Below are 14,668 nucleotides of genomic sequence, written 5' to 3'. Positions count from 1 at the left end.
CTTTTAAAACTATTAAACAGCGAATAGGGAAGAGTAATATTACAATATTAGGAAGTTATCAGTTCCACTTACATATTTTAATCCATTTATACCTTTTAATACAAGAATTTAATCAAATTTCTGGTAGACTAATTATTAGATATGAGAGAGAAGTAATTGTTATCAATAATTGATTCATAATTTTAAGAATTTCCCACATATTGGAAACAGAACATATTATCCTTGACATACTGTTTAATAGTTTTCCCCCTCTAAGTACATTAAACTTTCCTATTTATTACTTAATAGTTTTAATTTCTAGCCTATAACCTTATCTATAAGATTCTCACGTTTAGAACCGCCTTTGAGACTTTATAGCTGACTCACTGGTAAGAGCACCAACCTGACTTGTAGTAGTTTTCCAACCTTAAAAAAGCCCTAAAAATTATCGATGCTGGATACCTATTAAGACTTCAAGGGACAACAGCATCAGGCTAAGAGTTCCGCATGCCCTACATCGTTCTGTGTCATTAGCGATCAACATTTTTAACAATACAGAATTTGATTTCCAATGCCAATGAGCCTTACTTTCTTGTTTTACTGTTAGAATTCTGCTTTTTTTTTTAATTTTCATGACTCAATCACTTTTGTGATCCTTCTGTAAATATTGCTGACTATACCCCAGACTAAAACTTGTACATAATCTCACTCCTGACAGTGTCCTTTCAAATTAATGGACACAGGTGAAGAGAGAATTGCCTTACAGGAAAAAAAAAAAAAGGTTCAAGGCAGTTGCAGTTTAAGTTGCAATGATTTTTTTTAAACACTTGAAAATACCATTTGGTTTAAATATGCCAAATACTGGTTTTGCAGATTTCAGTTGGCCAGATGAAACTGCCAATTTTACTTTTTAAAAACAAATTTCGTAGTGTATGTTTTCTTTAAATTGGCTATTTTCTTCCAGCAAATAAACTGAATGCTGAAACACATTCCATCTGAACATATATTATCTGCACAGTCAAAATTTAGCAATTTATGTTATTGATACGTTTTGAAAGCAACTTCTACATAGTTTATGAAAATGAAAATGGGTAGAAATTTAAAGTAACAGACTATTAAGTTGTGTGTATGTGAACTCATAGCTAGGAGGGGAGTTTGCATGATCATAGTGAAAACAGCTTTTAAAAATCCAAAATATTGCTGGTGTGAGCATTTGTTTATGATAAAACTTGGAAATAGAAAATATAAGACATTTATTATCTCTGTTAATTTGTGAAAGTAATGTGAAGTTATACACATATCCTTATAGAAGGGAACCATGCATCTTTTTCTCTCCGCACTACCAATAACCAAGTTACTTGCAAATCTGTAATACTTTCATTGCATACAAACAGCCCATTCCCAACACAAACATAAAAGGAAAAGCTTTTGGTGTGAATCTTCATTTCTGATGGTTTTAAGCAACTGAAAATGAGGCAATAAGAAGCTGTTAGTCTGCTTCTAGCATTAATATCACAGAAGTGCCACTCAACCCTACAAATGGTATCAGTGATACTGCCATGCAACCCCCCACCTCTGTGATATTAAAGCCGTATCTGTGAAGCACACCTAGATGTCATGACCTTCAAGACAGGGGACTAGACTGTTCAAGATGTTATCTAAAGCATTCATGAAACACAAACCCCACCCACTTAAAAAAAAAACTTCCAGTTTATTCTCTTACCTTCAAACGCTTGACAAGTGGAGTCACTTTCACCCCACGTGAAAGCAAATACAGCAGAAGTCATGTCTCTCACCTCCTGTACCTCCCCTACCGCCCCCTATCCCTCTGTTCCCTCTCAGTATGATCACCCTGAAGGTTTGCTTAATTCCCAATAGCAGCTGTCTTGTAAGGTTGAATACAAAAGCAATGTATGTTAGTTTGAAGATGTAGGTTTAGACTGAAAAAGTCTTCATTTTCAAATATCGTTTTTTCTAAAATGGCTTAAAAAGAAAAAAGGAAATAAGTCTTATAGCAAAATAAGAATTCATTTAAGAAAAAAAAAAATTCCTTCATACAAATTACTGCCATGTAGGATTTCCCACAGAATAAGAGCAACCTTTTTGTGAGACATAACATCATACTGGTTCTGTGTAATCAAAAGCAGAATTATATTTGGTTTTGTTTTGTTAAAAGTAAGCAAAAGTTAATTTCTGTGAATGACATTATCTGGAACATAAACACTTACTTCAACAGAACCAATCTTCCTGGATCTTGGAAGGGGTGACTTCCTGTGTATGTGAATTGGGTCTGATACCATTGGCTTGAACATCACTACTGATCGATCTGTTTCATCTCTTTTAGAAGCATGTGCCTCCTCATCACTATCATTTCTATGAGAGGTTTTTTTCGAGCCTTCATTCTACAAACAATACATAATTCATGTTCAATTTAGCTGCACACCTTGCAACATGTAGAGAGAAGTGGTTGTTAAATAAATCTTCTGCGTAAACATAAAGTAAGCAGATTTTAAAAATACAAGATGTAAATCACGTATTATTGAACAAATTGCTCTAGGCTTTAATAATCTATGTGTATTTGCTCGTTAACCAGCCACTGCATATGATAGCATGGTCCTAATTAACCACACTGTTCAGCCAACACATCTTACTCCAATTTTCTGTTGACATAGTAATAAAATCCTGGCCCCATAGGTCAGTAGAAGAATTTTAGCCAAGCTTTGCTTTCATTCATTTCTCAGAGAGCAGGTGGTAACTCCACAGACCTGCCCATACATCTTTGAAAATATCAATCCTTCCTCAACAATCTGTACTCACAAACATGCCAAACTAACTTACTTTCTTAAATATTTCTTTCAGTTGCCAGAATATCCTTGATGTGACACTGATGGTTGATAGAATTTTTCTTACAATGAGTATTTTGTATTTCTTGTAAAAATTCTGGCAAATCCATAGTAGGTCCAAATTATCTGTGTCCATTACCTCAGTGTCCATTCAAAATGGAATAATACATTGGGACTGACTATATTTTACTAGAGGTTTTTTCTACCAAAATAAAAATGGCATTTGTATTTTTTACCCAACAATTTCCCAGTGTTTATTTTAGGTCTCTGCATCCAGAAAAACTAATTTTTGCTTTAAAAAAAGACATAATTATTACCTCTCTAGAGGCAGGTCTGTATCCATATCCAGCTGGTAAATTTTTATCTTCCTCACAGCCTTTGGCTCCTGGACTGAAGTGCAGCTCAACATGAAAACGTTCTTCCGAAGAAAGTTCCTGAAGAAAAATGTTTAAATAGGTTTATACTTCAATACATAGCTTAGCACTACGCATTTCTGAAGATATTTATCCATTTTAAATACCTTGTTTGGATCCTCATAAAGCATGATAACAATCTGTGTCATGTAATTGAGTTCATTTACAACGTTTAAATAATCCATAGCTCGTTTCCATTGTTCGTCTTTTGATTCCTTATGAAGAGGGAAAAAAAATCAACAAATAAAACCCAGCTATTTTCTTTAAAAAGACTGATGATTTCTCTTTTTCCCCATCTACATGGATTTTACATTCACAGCAGAAGTACGAAGCTTTTCACAGCTAAGGAAAAAACAGAGATATAACCAGAAAAAAAAAGTAACTTAAAATTACTCATCAAATGAATGAGAAATGGATATTAGAACTTTTCCTATTTTATTTCAGTGTATCTTTCATGTTCTTTCGCCAATGATGATGTATGTCTTGTAGACAGAGGCACCATTTTAAACTCTCCTGATGGCAGTTGTTAATTTTGCAATAAACTCATTTCAACTAGTATATTGTAGAAAATGTTTCTAGATACCACTCTACCAGTCAAACAGACAGAGTAAATGAAGGCTTCTCGTATACAGAGGAAAGAATACCATCACATCCCAAACTATAAAATGAATATTCACCTTTTTTTATGCTCTACAAAAAATACATTCAGTAATCCACCTTAAAGGAAACTTAAAAGTTTATCAACCTAAAACTAGGAGTATCTGCTGTAGCATATGTCACAGAGGTCTAGGACCAAAAATGCTTTCGCCATCAGTGAGTTTAGTCATCCATTACCAGAAGCAAACATGTCAATACAACCATTTCAAAAGTTAGTATAATAATCAGACTCTATCTTAGAAGCTGCCGCGTAGGCTTTGTGGTGCTGCATTTATCCTCTCCAAGAGCTCAGTGAGGTCATTTCTGAATCTGGAGACCTTGTCTTTTTTATTCCTTCATTTCAAAGCCAATCAGATGGAAAATAATACACCACTTTCAAGATATTCTACGACAGTATAGGAAAGTAAGACAATCCACTGAACTGGAGAAATTTTGCACTATATGAGCATTCTTCAAATCATGTAGGGAGGTCTTGACAGTATGTCAATGGTCAAAAATAATAAGCCAGTCCAAAAGTGAATTCAAGAGAACCCTTAATGATAACTTGAAGGAAGAAGAGTTGAAAGACTTATAGGTGACAACATAAGACAAAAAAATGGATTCTCTGCCCTTTTCATATCTCTTTGAGACCGTTACATATACAGCTGAACACACCAGTGGAACTCAGCATTACTTTAAAGGACATGCTGATTTCCACCAATGTGCACACCAGCAATTTGAAATATGTCTCTGCATATATAATATGCAAATGTTTGAAAAAGTGTGATAAATTTCAAAGCCACCTAAGAAAATTAAGCTTTCAATTGATATAATTGTAGTAAGATTGAGTCCTTCTGGTTCCTCTCAAAATATCAGAGCTTTAACAGAAAAAGTGTTCAACTTACATCACATAAGGCACCATAACGAAGGGTGGATAACAGGGAGTGGACATGACTCTCGCTGGTGAAATACAGCCGTGTACGAACGTGGCGTTCAGGGGACATAACGCCCCTGGAGTAACTTGAAAGTAAAAAGATCTTATTAGACCGTAATGAGACATGTCCCTATTTTAGAAATAGCCATCAATAAATAAATAAATCATACTTTTTAAATTACTATGAGCTAGTAAACATTTCAAATACGTAAGCTATAGAATATCTCCATTAAGTCTTACAGAAATTAATACAACCATGTAAAAAAATAAAAGACTTACAGAGGGTGAAGCTTATTTACAGTATCATCATCTTGAGTTCTCTGAAGGTCAGAACGGATTTTTCTAACTAGAGGAGTGCAGTAACCTTTGGCAATCTCTAGTTTCTCAGCCTTAGAAATACCATATTCCTGTGTAAGAAGAAATGGATTTTTAGAATTCAGTTAAAGATTAAAATACATTCTAGTTCAAAGTTTGTATATTAAAGCCAATTAGTCATCTACTAGTTTGCTCTGGCTGCAAACTGTTTTGTTTAGCATTATTATTACATTTGATTACTGACGTCCCTTCAAGTGACAAAGTGTTTGCCTTTTTGCTGTTTGATTGGACAGAGAAACAGTTTTTCATTCACCAGTTAAACGACAAAAGTAGATTCACCTTCTGGTATGATGAAGCTCTTTTTCTTAAGCAGAACATCTAGGGAATTATTCCTCCTCCCTGCCCTGGATTTAGACATCTATGATGCATTTCATCTCACCTGATTTCAAGTAACTATTTTTTTTTTTAACAGTCTATAAAGAGACATAGGCACATTACCTATTTAATATGTCTATCTTAGTTTGCTGTAAACCACCCCAGAGAAAATCTCCTATTCACCTCAAATAATACTGAAAATGGTAGTCAAATACAACTGGAAAACATTATGTCTGTTAGAGTATCTACAATACTTAAAAATTTCCTCTTCCAGAAGCTTCATGCTCTGTGCTGCACATGATATGAAAGTGCTCTCATCACAATGATAGATCTTCTGGTTACCCTAGAAAGCAACATAAGCATTTTGCCTTTGCAGTATGTAGGCTTGTCAAGTTTTGTTTGCTTTTCTTCCTTCAGTATGTGTCCTCATTTTTACCTACTCTTCTCTAACACTTTATTCACAATTTAAGCCTAATAGGCCCACGTAACACAACACATAGTTAGTATCATTGCTCTTTTTGTCCTCCTTGCTGTCAGAGAGTTTGAGAGAAGGGGAGAGGAAGAAGTTCCCTCACTTGCTGCATACAATACAGGTAATACCTCTCTTACAACAGTGCTCTGTAACTGCAGGGACACTTGGGGAAAGCTTTAGTCTGTTCTGTCCTGTTATCACAAAACAATTTTACGTCTTGCAGCCTACAACATTTTAGAGCTAACCTGAGTGTAGTATATGAAAGTTTAACTTGTCTGCTTCTGGCCTGAAATTCCATGAAACTTAAAGTGTGCATTTTTATCAGGGAGTGTTAGCATTTTGAAGCAGCAGAAAGGTATTTTTAAATTTAAATTGCTTAAGACAAGTGAAATTAGATAGATTAGGATTAATAGTGTAATTTGCAAGAGCCTGAAAATGAAATTTCTAGAAGCAGGAAGAACAAAATTAAATGAAATTTCAGAACACACAGTTGTTCACAGCGTCTCCACTTAAATCTATGAAGCACTTTATTTTAATACACTGCAGTAAAGGAAGCCGACATGTTCACAGCTTAAATTGCTAGAAAAAATCACTTTGAACACAGCTTAATCAATTATGAATCAAATTTTTCTTACAACAAAATAAACAGCTTGCTACTGGAAAATAAGAGGTAACATTAAAGACTTCTATTACTGCAAAATACAGAAACCCTCAATAGAAAGGCAGAGTAGATGTTTTCACAAAATTTGAAAAAGCATTTATTCTACAATTTATTCTATTTAATAACTGAAAATACTTACCTGAGGGATCACAATGTCAGCTAAAGCCTTTGAAAGCCTGTATAATTCCATTGTGTTTTCTAATTTTAAGGAGCCATTGTGCTGCACATCATATTTTATACAGTCATAGATATCAGGAATTTTGCTAATATCATATCTTCCATTTTTTGTTTTAAAGTCTTTTTCCAGCTTGGCCCACCTGCGCAGCATCAGTTCTAGTGTTTCACTGTGGTACAGCTGAATATCTGAATATACACATATCTCATATAAGTAATCAAGACCATCCAAGTAACAAAAGCGAAATTTTAATTACATGGTAGTAACAGTTGAATACAGAGGGATAAAAGGGATCAAATAAGTTAACTACATTACTTCTAAGGAGAGGGAACAGATGTGCGTATGGTTAATTTTACTGCTAAACGCATCACAGCTACATAGCTACGTCAAGATAGTAGAAAGCTTCGCTGCAGAAATGCACCACTAGCCCTTTAAGCGAAGCTATAGCAACAAGAATAAAGTGTCCTACAGCACAGATCATATATGAAAAAAAAGCAGCAAAAAAAAGCTGTAAGAAAATTCTAGGAGGGAGGAAAAAGAGCAAGACAACATCTCTGTTTTAGAACGGACCACACATCTCATTTGTCTCTCCCTCATGCATGCGTCAACAGCAAGAGCCAAGAGACTGGTAGAAAGGATGGATTATGCCCATCCCAGGACAGGAGATTAGACCAAATAGACAAAACCCACTGATACTATGTACAGGTGACACTTGTACTGCTCAACCTCAGAACAGAAGCTGTTTGCATACTATACACTGCAGAGAACAAGCATGGCAAATATTCCAGTATTTAGCTAGTACCAAAAAAGCACTGTGGTCACTTCTAGCTCTAGTCTTCCTATGTCATTGGTTCACGACCATTAATATTGAGCATCATTCTATGCAATACTACTACACATGCTACAGCAAGGATCTTCAGGAAAGATACTTAAATATAAAAATGTATCTATGTACCTTAGCTTTAGTACCATCTGCTTTTCCTATTACTCTTGTTGACTGCTGAGTTTCAAATAATTAAGACAAGAATTTCTGCAAACATTTGAGGACTAGCCTGAACTTCTGAACACCACAAAGAGCCCTTACCTGCAATATGACCACATGTTCCTCCTGCTTTTTACTCTAAAATTTTGCATATGGAATCAGACTGTGAAAATCTCAAACCCATTATTGGTTAAAGTTCTACTAAAAGTGAGTTTAATGAAGAAAAGTTATGTTACAGTTCTCTCTCAGATGTAAAGTAGAGAAACTAAATACAACTACAAAAATGCTTAAGTACCTGCAGACTTTGGATCTTCCATTCTTTGCCTGATCTGAGAAGTCAAGCTCTGGATCAAGGAATAGACCTTGTCACATGTCTTTACAGGATTTTTAATAACTTGCATTGATTTTATCAATGAGATGCTTCCAGATGGAGTAAGCTGCAATTTGAGATAAACACAAAATTATCTAAACAAACTGACTAGATTTGAAAGAACTAGGGAGATAAGATGGAATGTATGAATGATTCCAAGTATTGGAGAAAAAGCATTCAAGCAGGTTGCTGTTAATTTTTGAAACCATTTCTCAATTATCTACTCCCTTTGAGGCATTAAGAAAAGATAATATAGCGAAAGGTAATAAGACTTACTAGAGATTCAAAGGTGATGAAAAATTCATAGGGCAACTAATTCTATACAGTAAACATGAGCAGTTCCAGGAGTTCCTAAAAATCTTTTTTTTGTTCCAAGACTGGAAAAATTGGAAAGCCTTTTAAAACTTTGTACTTTGTACAACCTTCCATAACTTCCGTTCAAGTAACCACTGTATTCAAATGCTTACAAAAAATTCTGTAAGAAATGTTATCGTTAGGCTACATGCCTTTTTGTTCTATAAAGTGCCCTTCTTAGCATAACTGAAAAGAAGAACCAGATTTGCAATAGTAACTGATACCTGAAAAAAATTTGTCTCTTCCTGTTTTCGGTTTTTGTTTCTATAGGACTGCAGCACACAAACACAAACAAAAGAAACCCTTTAAATGCACATATATCAAGAACACACAAGATGTCCTTCAGAGCTGACTTAATTATAGAAATTGTAGAAGCTACAAATTATCACCATCAAGTTGAGTGTCACTAAAACAATACAGTCAATAGCCATATGTGAGGCTTAGACTCATTTTTTCAGAAGAGTCTGCATAATCCAAAGTAGACAAACAATGATACTAAACAATAATTTATATACATAACACACATACGTATTTGCACTTTTGCCAGTTTCCTCAAATGCGTAGGATAATTTGGATATGGAAAACTTCTGCCTTCTACCTCATAGTAAACAGTTCCTAGCTCCATATTATGACCAAGTAAATCAATAGAAGAGGTGCTGTGGCACAGAAAAAAAACCCTATTGTTTTCCCAAAGCACAAGTAAGTTAACAAAAAAAACCCAACAACCCAAACAAAAAAAGTTACTATCACTTTATAATCCCAAAGATTAGTTACTTTCAGTGACTGTCTTAGAGGAGTATGCTCTATTAGATCCAGCCACCTTTCAAATCCCATTATGTCTGTAAGGCAAAAGGAAGGAGGAATATAAATAAATCCTTGAGACCTTGTATCCTCTCGCTTTTTCCAAGTACTGATGAATCCACTGCTGGCAATGGTTTGGATGATACTTTTAATCTATATGTTTAAATGAATCCATATAGAGTATACATGCAGGGTACTAAAATTATTTTTCAATAATTTGCTCTCAATACCTTTTAGAAAATAGCAGTTTAAGCTTAAACCTCATTTGAGGACTTGTATTTAGTTGTTATACCAGACAGAGTAAGGGCAACTGAAAGAGAAAGAAGTTTCTCAACAATAACAAACATTACTTACATTTAAAACGAGGAACAATCATTTGTGTTCTGTACTAAGTCAGCATAAACTATATTAATATACACTAATTTAGCATGTTAATGAGACATTTCCTTTCACTGATTAGAAAGTATTCTACTGGTTTTCAGCATCTTAGTATTCTTAGAATTAAAAAACAGGTCTTGTAGAAGATTAAATATTGAAACAACTGCAGTAGGCAGGCAATACATTTTGTAATACCACACATTGTCAAAGTAAAGATTACAGGAAGTGTACATACTATAGTTTCATTTCTTGAATATTTTAAATATTTCTAATGGAACAGTGAAAAAGATTTATGAATGAGATCCCTATCTACTCCTGTTTCAAAGTTTGTAGCTATTCTGATTACTCAAATTGCAGGACAGCTGAAAGTATCTAATATTGCAATTGGTACAGCTTCCTTTGTAGTTCGAACTATTTGCAAGAACACACATAATTTTTCAGAATAGATACATAAAATCACTGCCCATAACTTTTACTCAAGAATTTGCATGGCTGTTTATTTCATTTCATAGGAAACTAATCATATGCTAACCTTATCGTAGTCATCAGCAGTAAATTCTCTGTCTCTCTGGAGAATTTCATGGAGTCTTGCTTTAACACGATGCTGACAGCTGCTTAAAGAATCACTGTCACTGTCCAACAGACCATTCATATTAGCACTTTTTACCATCTGGACAAGAATAGGAGTCAGCTCACCCTCTAAGGCCAGTAGTCCCTGAAGAAGATAATACAAAATTAATTAGGCAAACAGATAAAGATGAGAATATAAGAGTAACTTGATCACCCAAACCACTAATTTAAATCCAAGATTGTATTACTTGCCTATGGGTTAGATAAACAGGGACTTGGCAGGCAATGCAGATGTTTGCATAGAAATGCCCCCCAGAACACCGTCTTGGCGTGCAGGATTGCTACAGTTGGTGCAACAGTGATGGTGACACGTCATAAAGCATGCTCCCCAGCACTGGCTGAAGTGACCCTAGCATCTCAGTGGTGCCAACATTACTCCTGGGAGGCCATAGCTATGCAGGTCTTAGGTTGCAGTGAGTGCATGGTGCCTTCTCCCTGAGGCTGGGATAAATAGCAGCCTGACTTGTTGGGGACATGCTTTGCTCAAGGCATTTAGTCACCAGATAGTAGCTATGGGAAGAGTTAGCAAAACGAATAGCATCTGGGAGGACAAATGGGAGGCAGACAAGGTCTTTGCAGAGACCCTACAGAGGCAAAAGCCCAAACCCTGTGTGGCACAGAAGGAAAATCAAAGGCTACAATTGAATAAGAGGTGAATGGAGACTTCCAAAATAGAAAGGCTGGAAATTTTTGTAACTTTTCTGGCAACAGAAGGGCTCTGGGATAAGGAAGAAAATGGGGTGGTGTCTCCTCAAGCCTGATGACCAAGGAGAAAGCAGGACTGACGGCTGAAATACTTCTGCACCAACACATGCAGCATGGAAACAAACAGGAGAAATAAGAAGTCTGAAAACTTGCAGAGCTTTAACTTTATTCTGATTAGAGAGACGTGGTGGAATAGTTCACACGAATGGAGTTTTGCTATAGCTAGATACAGGGTGTTTTGGAAGCTAGGAAGGCAAGGAAGGAGAGTTGGGCTCTATATAAAGGAGTAGCTTGAACAACAGGACCTTTGTTTTCAAACCAGTGACAAGCAAGTTGAGACCTTATTTGTAAGGATCAGAGGACACATAAGCACAGGGCAACATCATGGTGGGCCTCTGCTACAGACCACCCGATTTAAAAGGGGAAATAGATGAAGCCTTCTTAACATAACTGGATGAAGCCTCCTGATTGCAGGCCCTGTTTTCCATGAGGGCCCTTAGCCCTGGGTACCTTATGCATGGGCTATTAATATTGCAGGAGACAAGCAATCCAGATCTCTGGAAAACAGCCAGGACAATTCTTTGACACAGGTTACTGATGAACTACTGAGCAGATGCATTCTCCTGGACCTGTTACTCAGAAGTGTCAGGAATGTGGAGGTCAATGGCAGCCTTGGTAACTGAAACCTGTAACTGACAGATCCCTGGCGAAATGAACAAGACAAATAATTGCATTAGACTCCTGAACTTCAAATGAGCAGACTTTAGCTTGTTCACAGGATCCTATGGAGGAGTGTCCTGAAGGACGAAGGTGCCCAGGGCAGCTGGATGATCTCCAAAGACAACCTCCCCAAAGCACAAGAGCAGTCCACTCTGACATATGGAAAGTCATGCAGAAGGTCATGGACAAAAGTCATGGACAAAAAAAGAACACACAGAAGGTGGAAGGAGGGATGGGTTACTTGGAGGAACAGAGACATGACCTGAAAATGAGGGGTGGAATTAAAAACCTGGAGAGGCTGTGGAATCTCCATTCCTGGAGATACTCAGAACTTGATGGGATATGATTCTAAGCAACCTCATCCAAACTGGCTCTGTGCTATGTGGAGTCAGACCAGATGACCTAAAGAGGCCCCCTGAAACCTAAACCTCTCTATCACTCTGTATTACTGAAACTCATTCATCTAAGAGTAACAACTGTGTCCTGTCACACAGTTAAAAGATCTGTCTCACTGAAATGAGGAAATAAGTGAATAATTTATTAACAAGCAGAAGTATTATGCATGCAAAGGGCTACTTGGGAGGAGGAGCAAAAGAGGAATTTGCCTAGGATGAAGAGAGGTAAAAGAATACTTTGGCAAGTATTATAGGTGTAGAAAGTTCTGAATTCTGTGTTTTATAGTAATAGATCCTATAAATTTACATTTGTACTGAAAAGAAAATTTCATGCTTTTTAAACATCACCATAAAATATTTATAATTTCACATCAAAAAATACATGTAAAAAAATATTTCTATAAAGTGCCAAGATGTAGTACTGCAACCATTTCTTACTTATTAGGTATCCATTTTAACAGGCACAAAATAAAAAGTTTCCTGTAACAACTTTAAGAAACTACTTCTATTAATTACAAAAAAGGCATGAATATATAGTCTGTACAATTTACCATTAAAATATATGCAAAGTAGTTTATTAATTCCACATTTCTAATAGCTTCAAACCCTCTAATCTCCTCTATAAAGTTAGAAATCGATGAACGAAAGAGAGTTTCAATGAAAAGTGTTGCCTTTTCAACTCCAAATCTTTTGGTCCAAATCACTGAAGTGACAGAAAATTGCAATTTTTGCTTATGTAAAATGAATACATTATCGCAAATAAGTTCTAATGTCTGTGCTTTAACCAAGACACACACACAATCTGTCACAGAAATCTGACAAAATTTGAGAAAAGCAGGCCCTAAACAAATAAGCAAGGTGCAAACTAAAAATGTTACCAATCACATCCTGGGCTGCATCAAAAGAAGCATGGCCAGCAGGTTGAGGGAGGTGATTCTCCCCCTCTACTCCGCTCTTGTGAGATCCCACCTGGAGTAATGCATCCAGCTCTGGGGCCGTCAGCATAAGAAAGACATCGACCTGTTAGAGTGGGTCCAGAGGAGGGCTGTGAAGATGATCAGGTTGTTCAAGCACCTCCCATATAAGGACAGGCTGAGAGAGTTGGGGTTGTTCAGCCTGGAGAAGAGAAGGCTCCAGGGACACCTTATAGCAGCCTTCCAGTACTTGAAGGGGGCCTACAGGAAAGCTGGAGAGGGACTCTTTATCAGGGAGTGTAGTGATAGGATGAGGGTTAATGGTTTTAAACTGAAAGGGGGGTAGATTTAAATTAGATATTAGGAAGAATTTCTTTACTGTGATGGTGGTGAGACAGATGGTGGTGAGGAGGTTGCCCAGAGAAGTTGTGGATGCACCCTCCCTGGAAGGGTTCAAGGCCAGGCTGGACAGGGCTTTGAGCAAGCTGGTCTAGTGGAAGGTGTCCCTGCCCATGGCAGGGGGGTAGCAACTAGGTGATCTTTAAGGTCCCTTCCAACCCAAACCATTCTATGATTCTATGATTCTTTGATTTTGGGGCTGTATAATTAAAAGATGTCTGCCTCTGCTCAAAGAACTTCAAATGCTTGGCATATTAATTGGATACTTTTTCACACTGAACTAAATATGTTTGAAAATACATTTCTTTTAAAACACAGCCTCATTATACACTGTGGACTCTAATAAACCATAAATCTCCCCAGTCTTCAAAAGAAAAAACAAACTTGAGAATATCAGAATTTTTAAAATTGAAAATACAATTTCACATTGTACCTTTGCAAAAGCTGCTGCGGTCATCTGAACTCGTCCCTCATCAGAAGCGTAGATTTTGAGATCATGTCGGTAAGTGCTATGTAATCTGAGTAAACCACATCCAGGAAATCCAGCATAATCTCCTACCAAACAAACAGTTTGCTCAAATTCTCATTTTGTACTTGATTATCTTCAAAAGTGATATATGCCATTCAACACATTTTTTTTATGTTTTTTTTTTACCTTGTCCACCTGGATACATACACCTGAAAGCCCTTCCAAGCTCCTCTGCTTGAACCCTGCCTGCAGGGGTCAGTTCTCCTCCCCATTTTAGAACCAGAAGCAGGGATGGCTCATTTCTTCTGCTATCTAATTGCACAGAGAGAGGGGTTTAGTAGTGAAGTATATTATGAATTTTTTAAAATTTTTTTTGCATATGAACAAAAATATTCGGACTATGCAGGGCTTCAGTAAAGGATCTCTTCAACATTATGAATCTTTAATAGTATTCAAATATTAAGAAAATATTGAACTGGAGAACTAAATAGGCACTTAAACAGAGAAACCTGAAGTAGTTAAATTACAGAGAAAACATAAGTGAAGTGAAAAATATTTAGCATGAAATCTAAAACAAAAAGTAAATTGAGACAGAAAAATTAAAACAAATTGGATGCTAAATACCCTACACTTATTTCAGTCAATAACCATGGTCAAGGACCAGAAAAGCTTATAAAAGTTTTAAAGATAGCAGTAAATGTCGAGTGGGATTTTCCCATCCTGGCCCCAAAACACCATTTATGGTGAA

General features: G+C 36.3%; 1 protein-coding gene across 2 annotated transcripts in view; it reads right to left on the bottom strand.

The window, feature by feature from the left end:
* The window catches only part of PPIP5K2 (diphosphoinositol pentakisphosphate kinase 2), a 41,797-nt gene that overhangs the window by 13,021 nt on the left and 14,108 nt on the right, over positions 1–14,668 (bottom strand). For both annotated transcript variants that reach the window (XM_059833845.1, XM_059833846.1), the window contains exons 14-23: positions 14,107–14,232; positions 13,885–14,006; positions 10,221–10,403; positions 8,081–8,222; positions 6,768–6,991; positions 5,085–5,212; positions 4,777–4,891; positions 3,343–3,450; positions 3,140–3,256; positions 2,208–2,381 (exon numbers count right to left, since the gene is read on the bottom strand). In XM_059833845.1, the coding sequence (XP_059689828.1) occupies positions 2,208–2,381; positions 3,140–3,256; positions 3,343–3,450; positions 4,777–4,891; positions 5,085–5,212; positions 6,768–6,991; positions 8,081–8,222; positions 10,221–10,403; positions 13,885–14,006; positions 14,107–14,232 (1,439 nt within the window). The remainder of the gene's footprint in view (positions 1–2,207; positions 2,382–3,139; positions 3,257–3,342; positions 3,451–4,776; positions 4,892–5,084; positions 5,213–6,767; positions 6,992–8,080; positions 8,223–10,220; positions 10,404–13,884; positions 14,007–14,106; positions 14,233–14,668) is intronic.

This window comes from Gavia stellata, chromosome Z (genome assembly GCF_030936135.1).
Source record: "Gavia stellata isolate bGavSte3 chromosome Z, bGavSte3.hap2, whole genome shotgun sequence".
NCBI classification, from domain to species: domain Eukaryota; kingdom Metazoa; phylum Chordata; class Aves; order Gaviiformes; family Gaviidae; genus Gavia; species Gavia stellata.
Note: the sequence above shows the minus strand (reverse complement) of the source record. Positions and strands in the feature narration are given on the sequence as shown.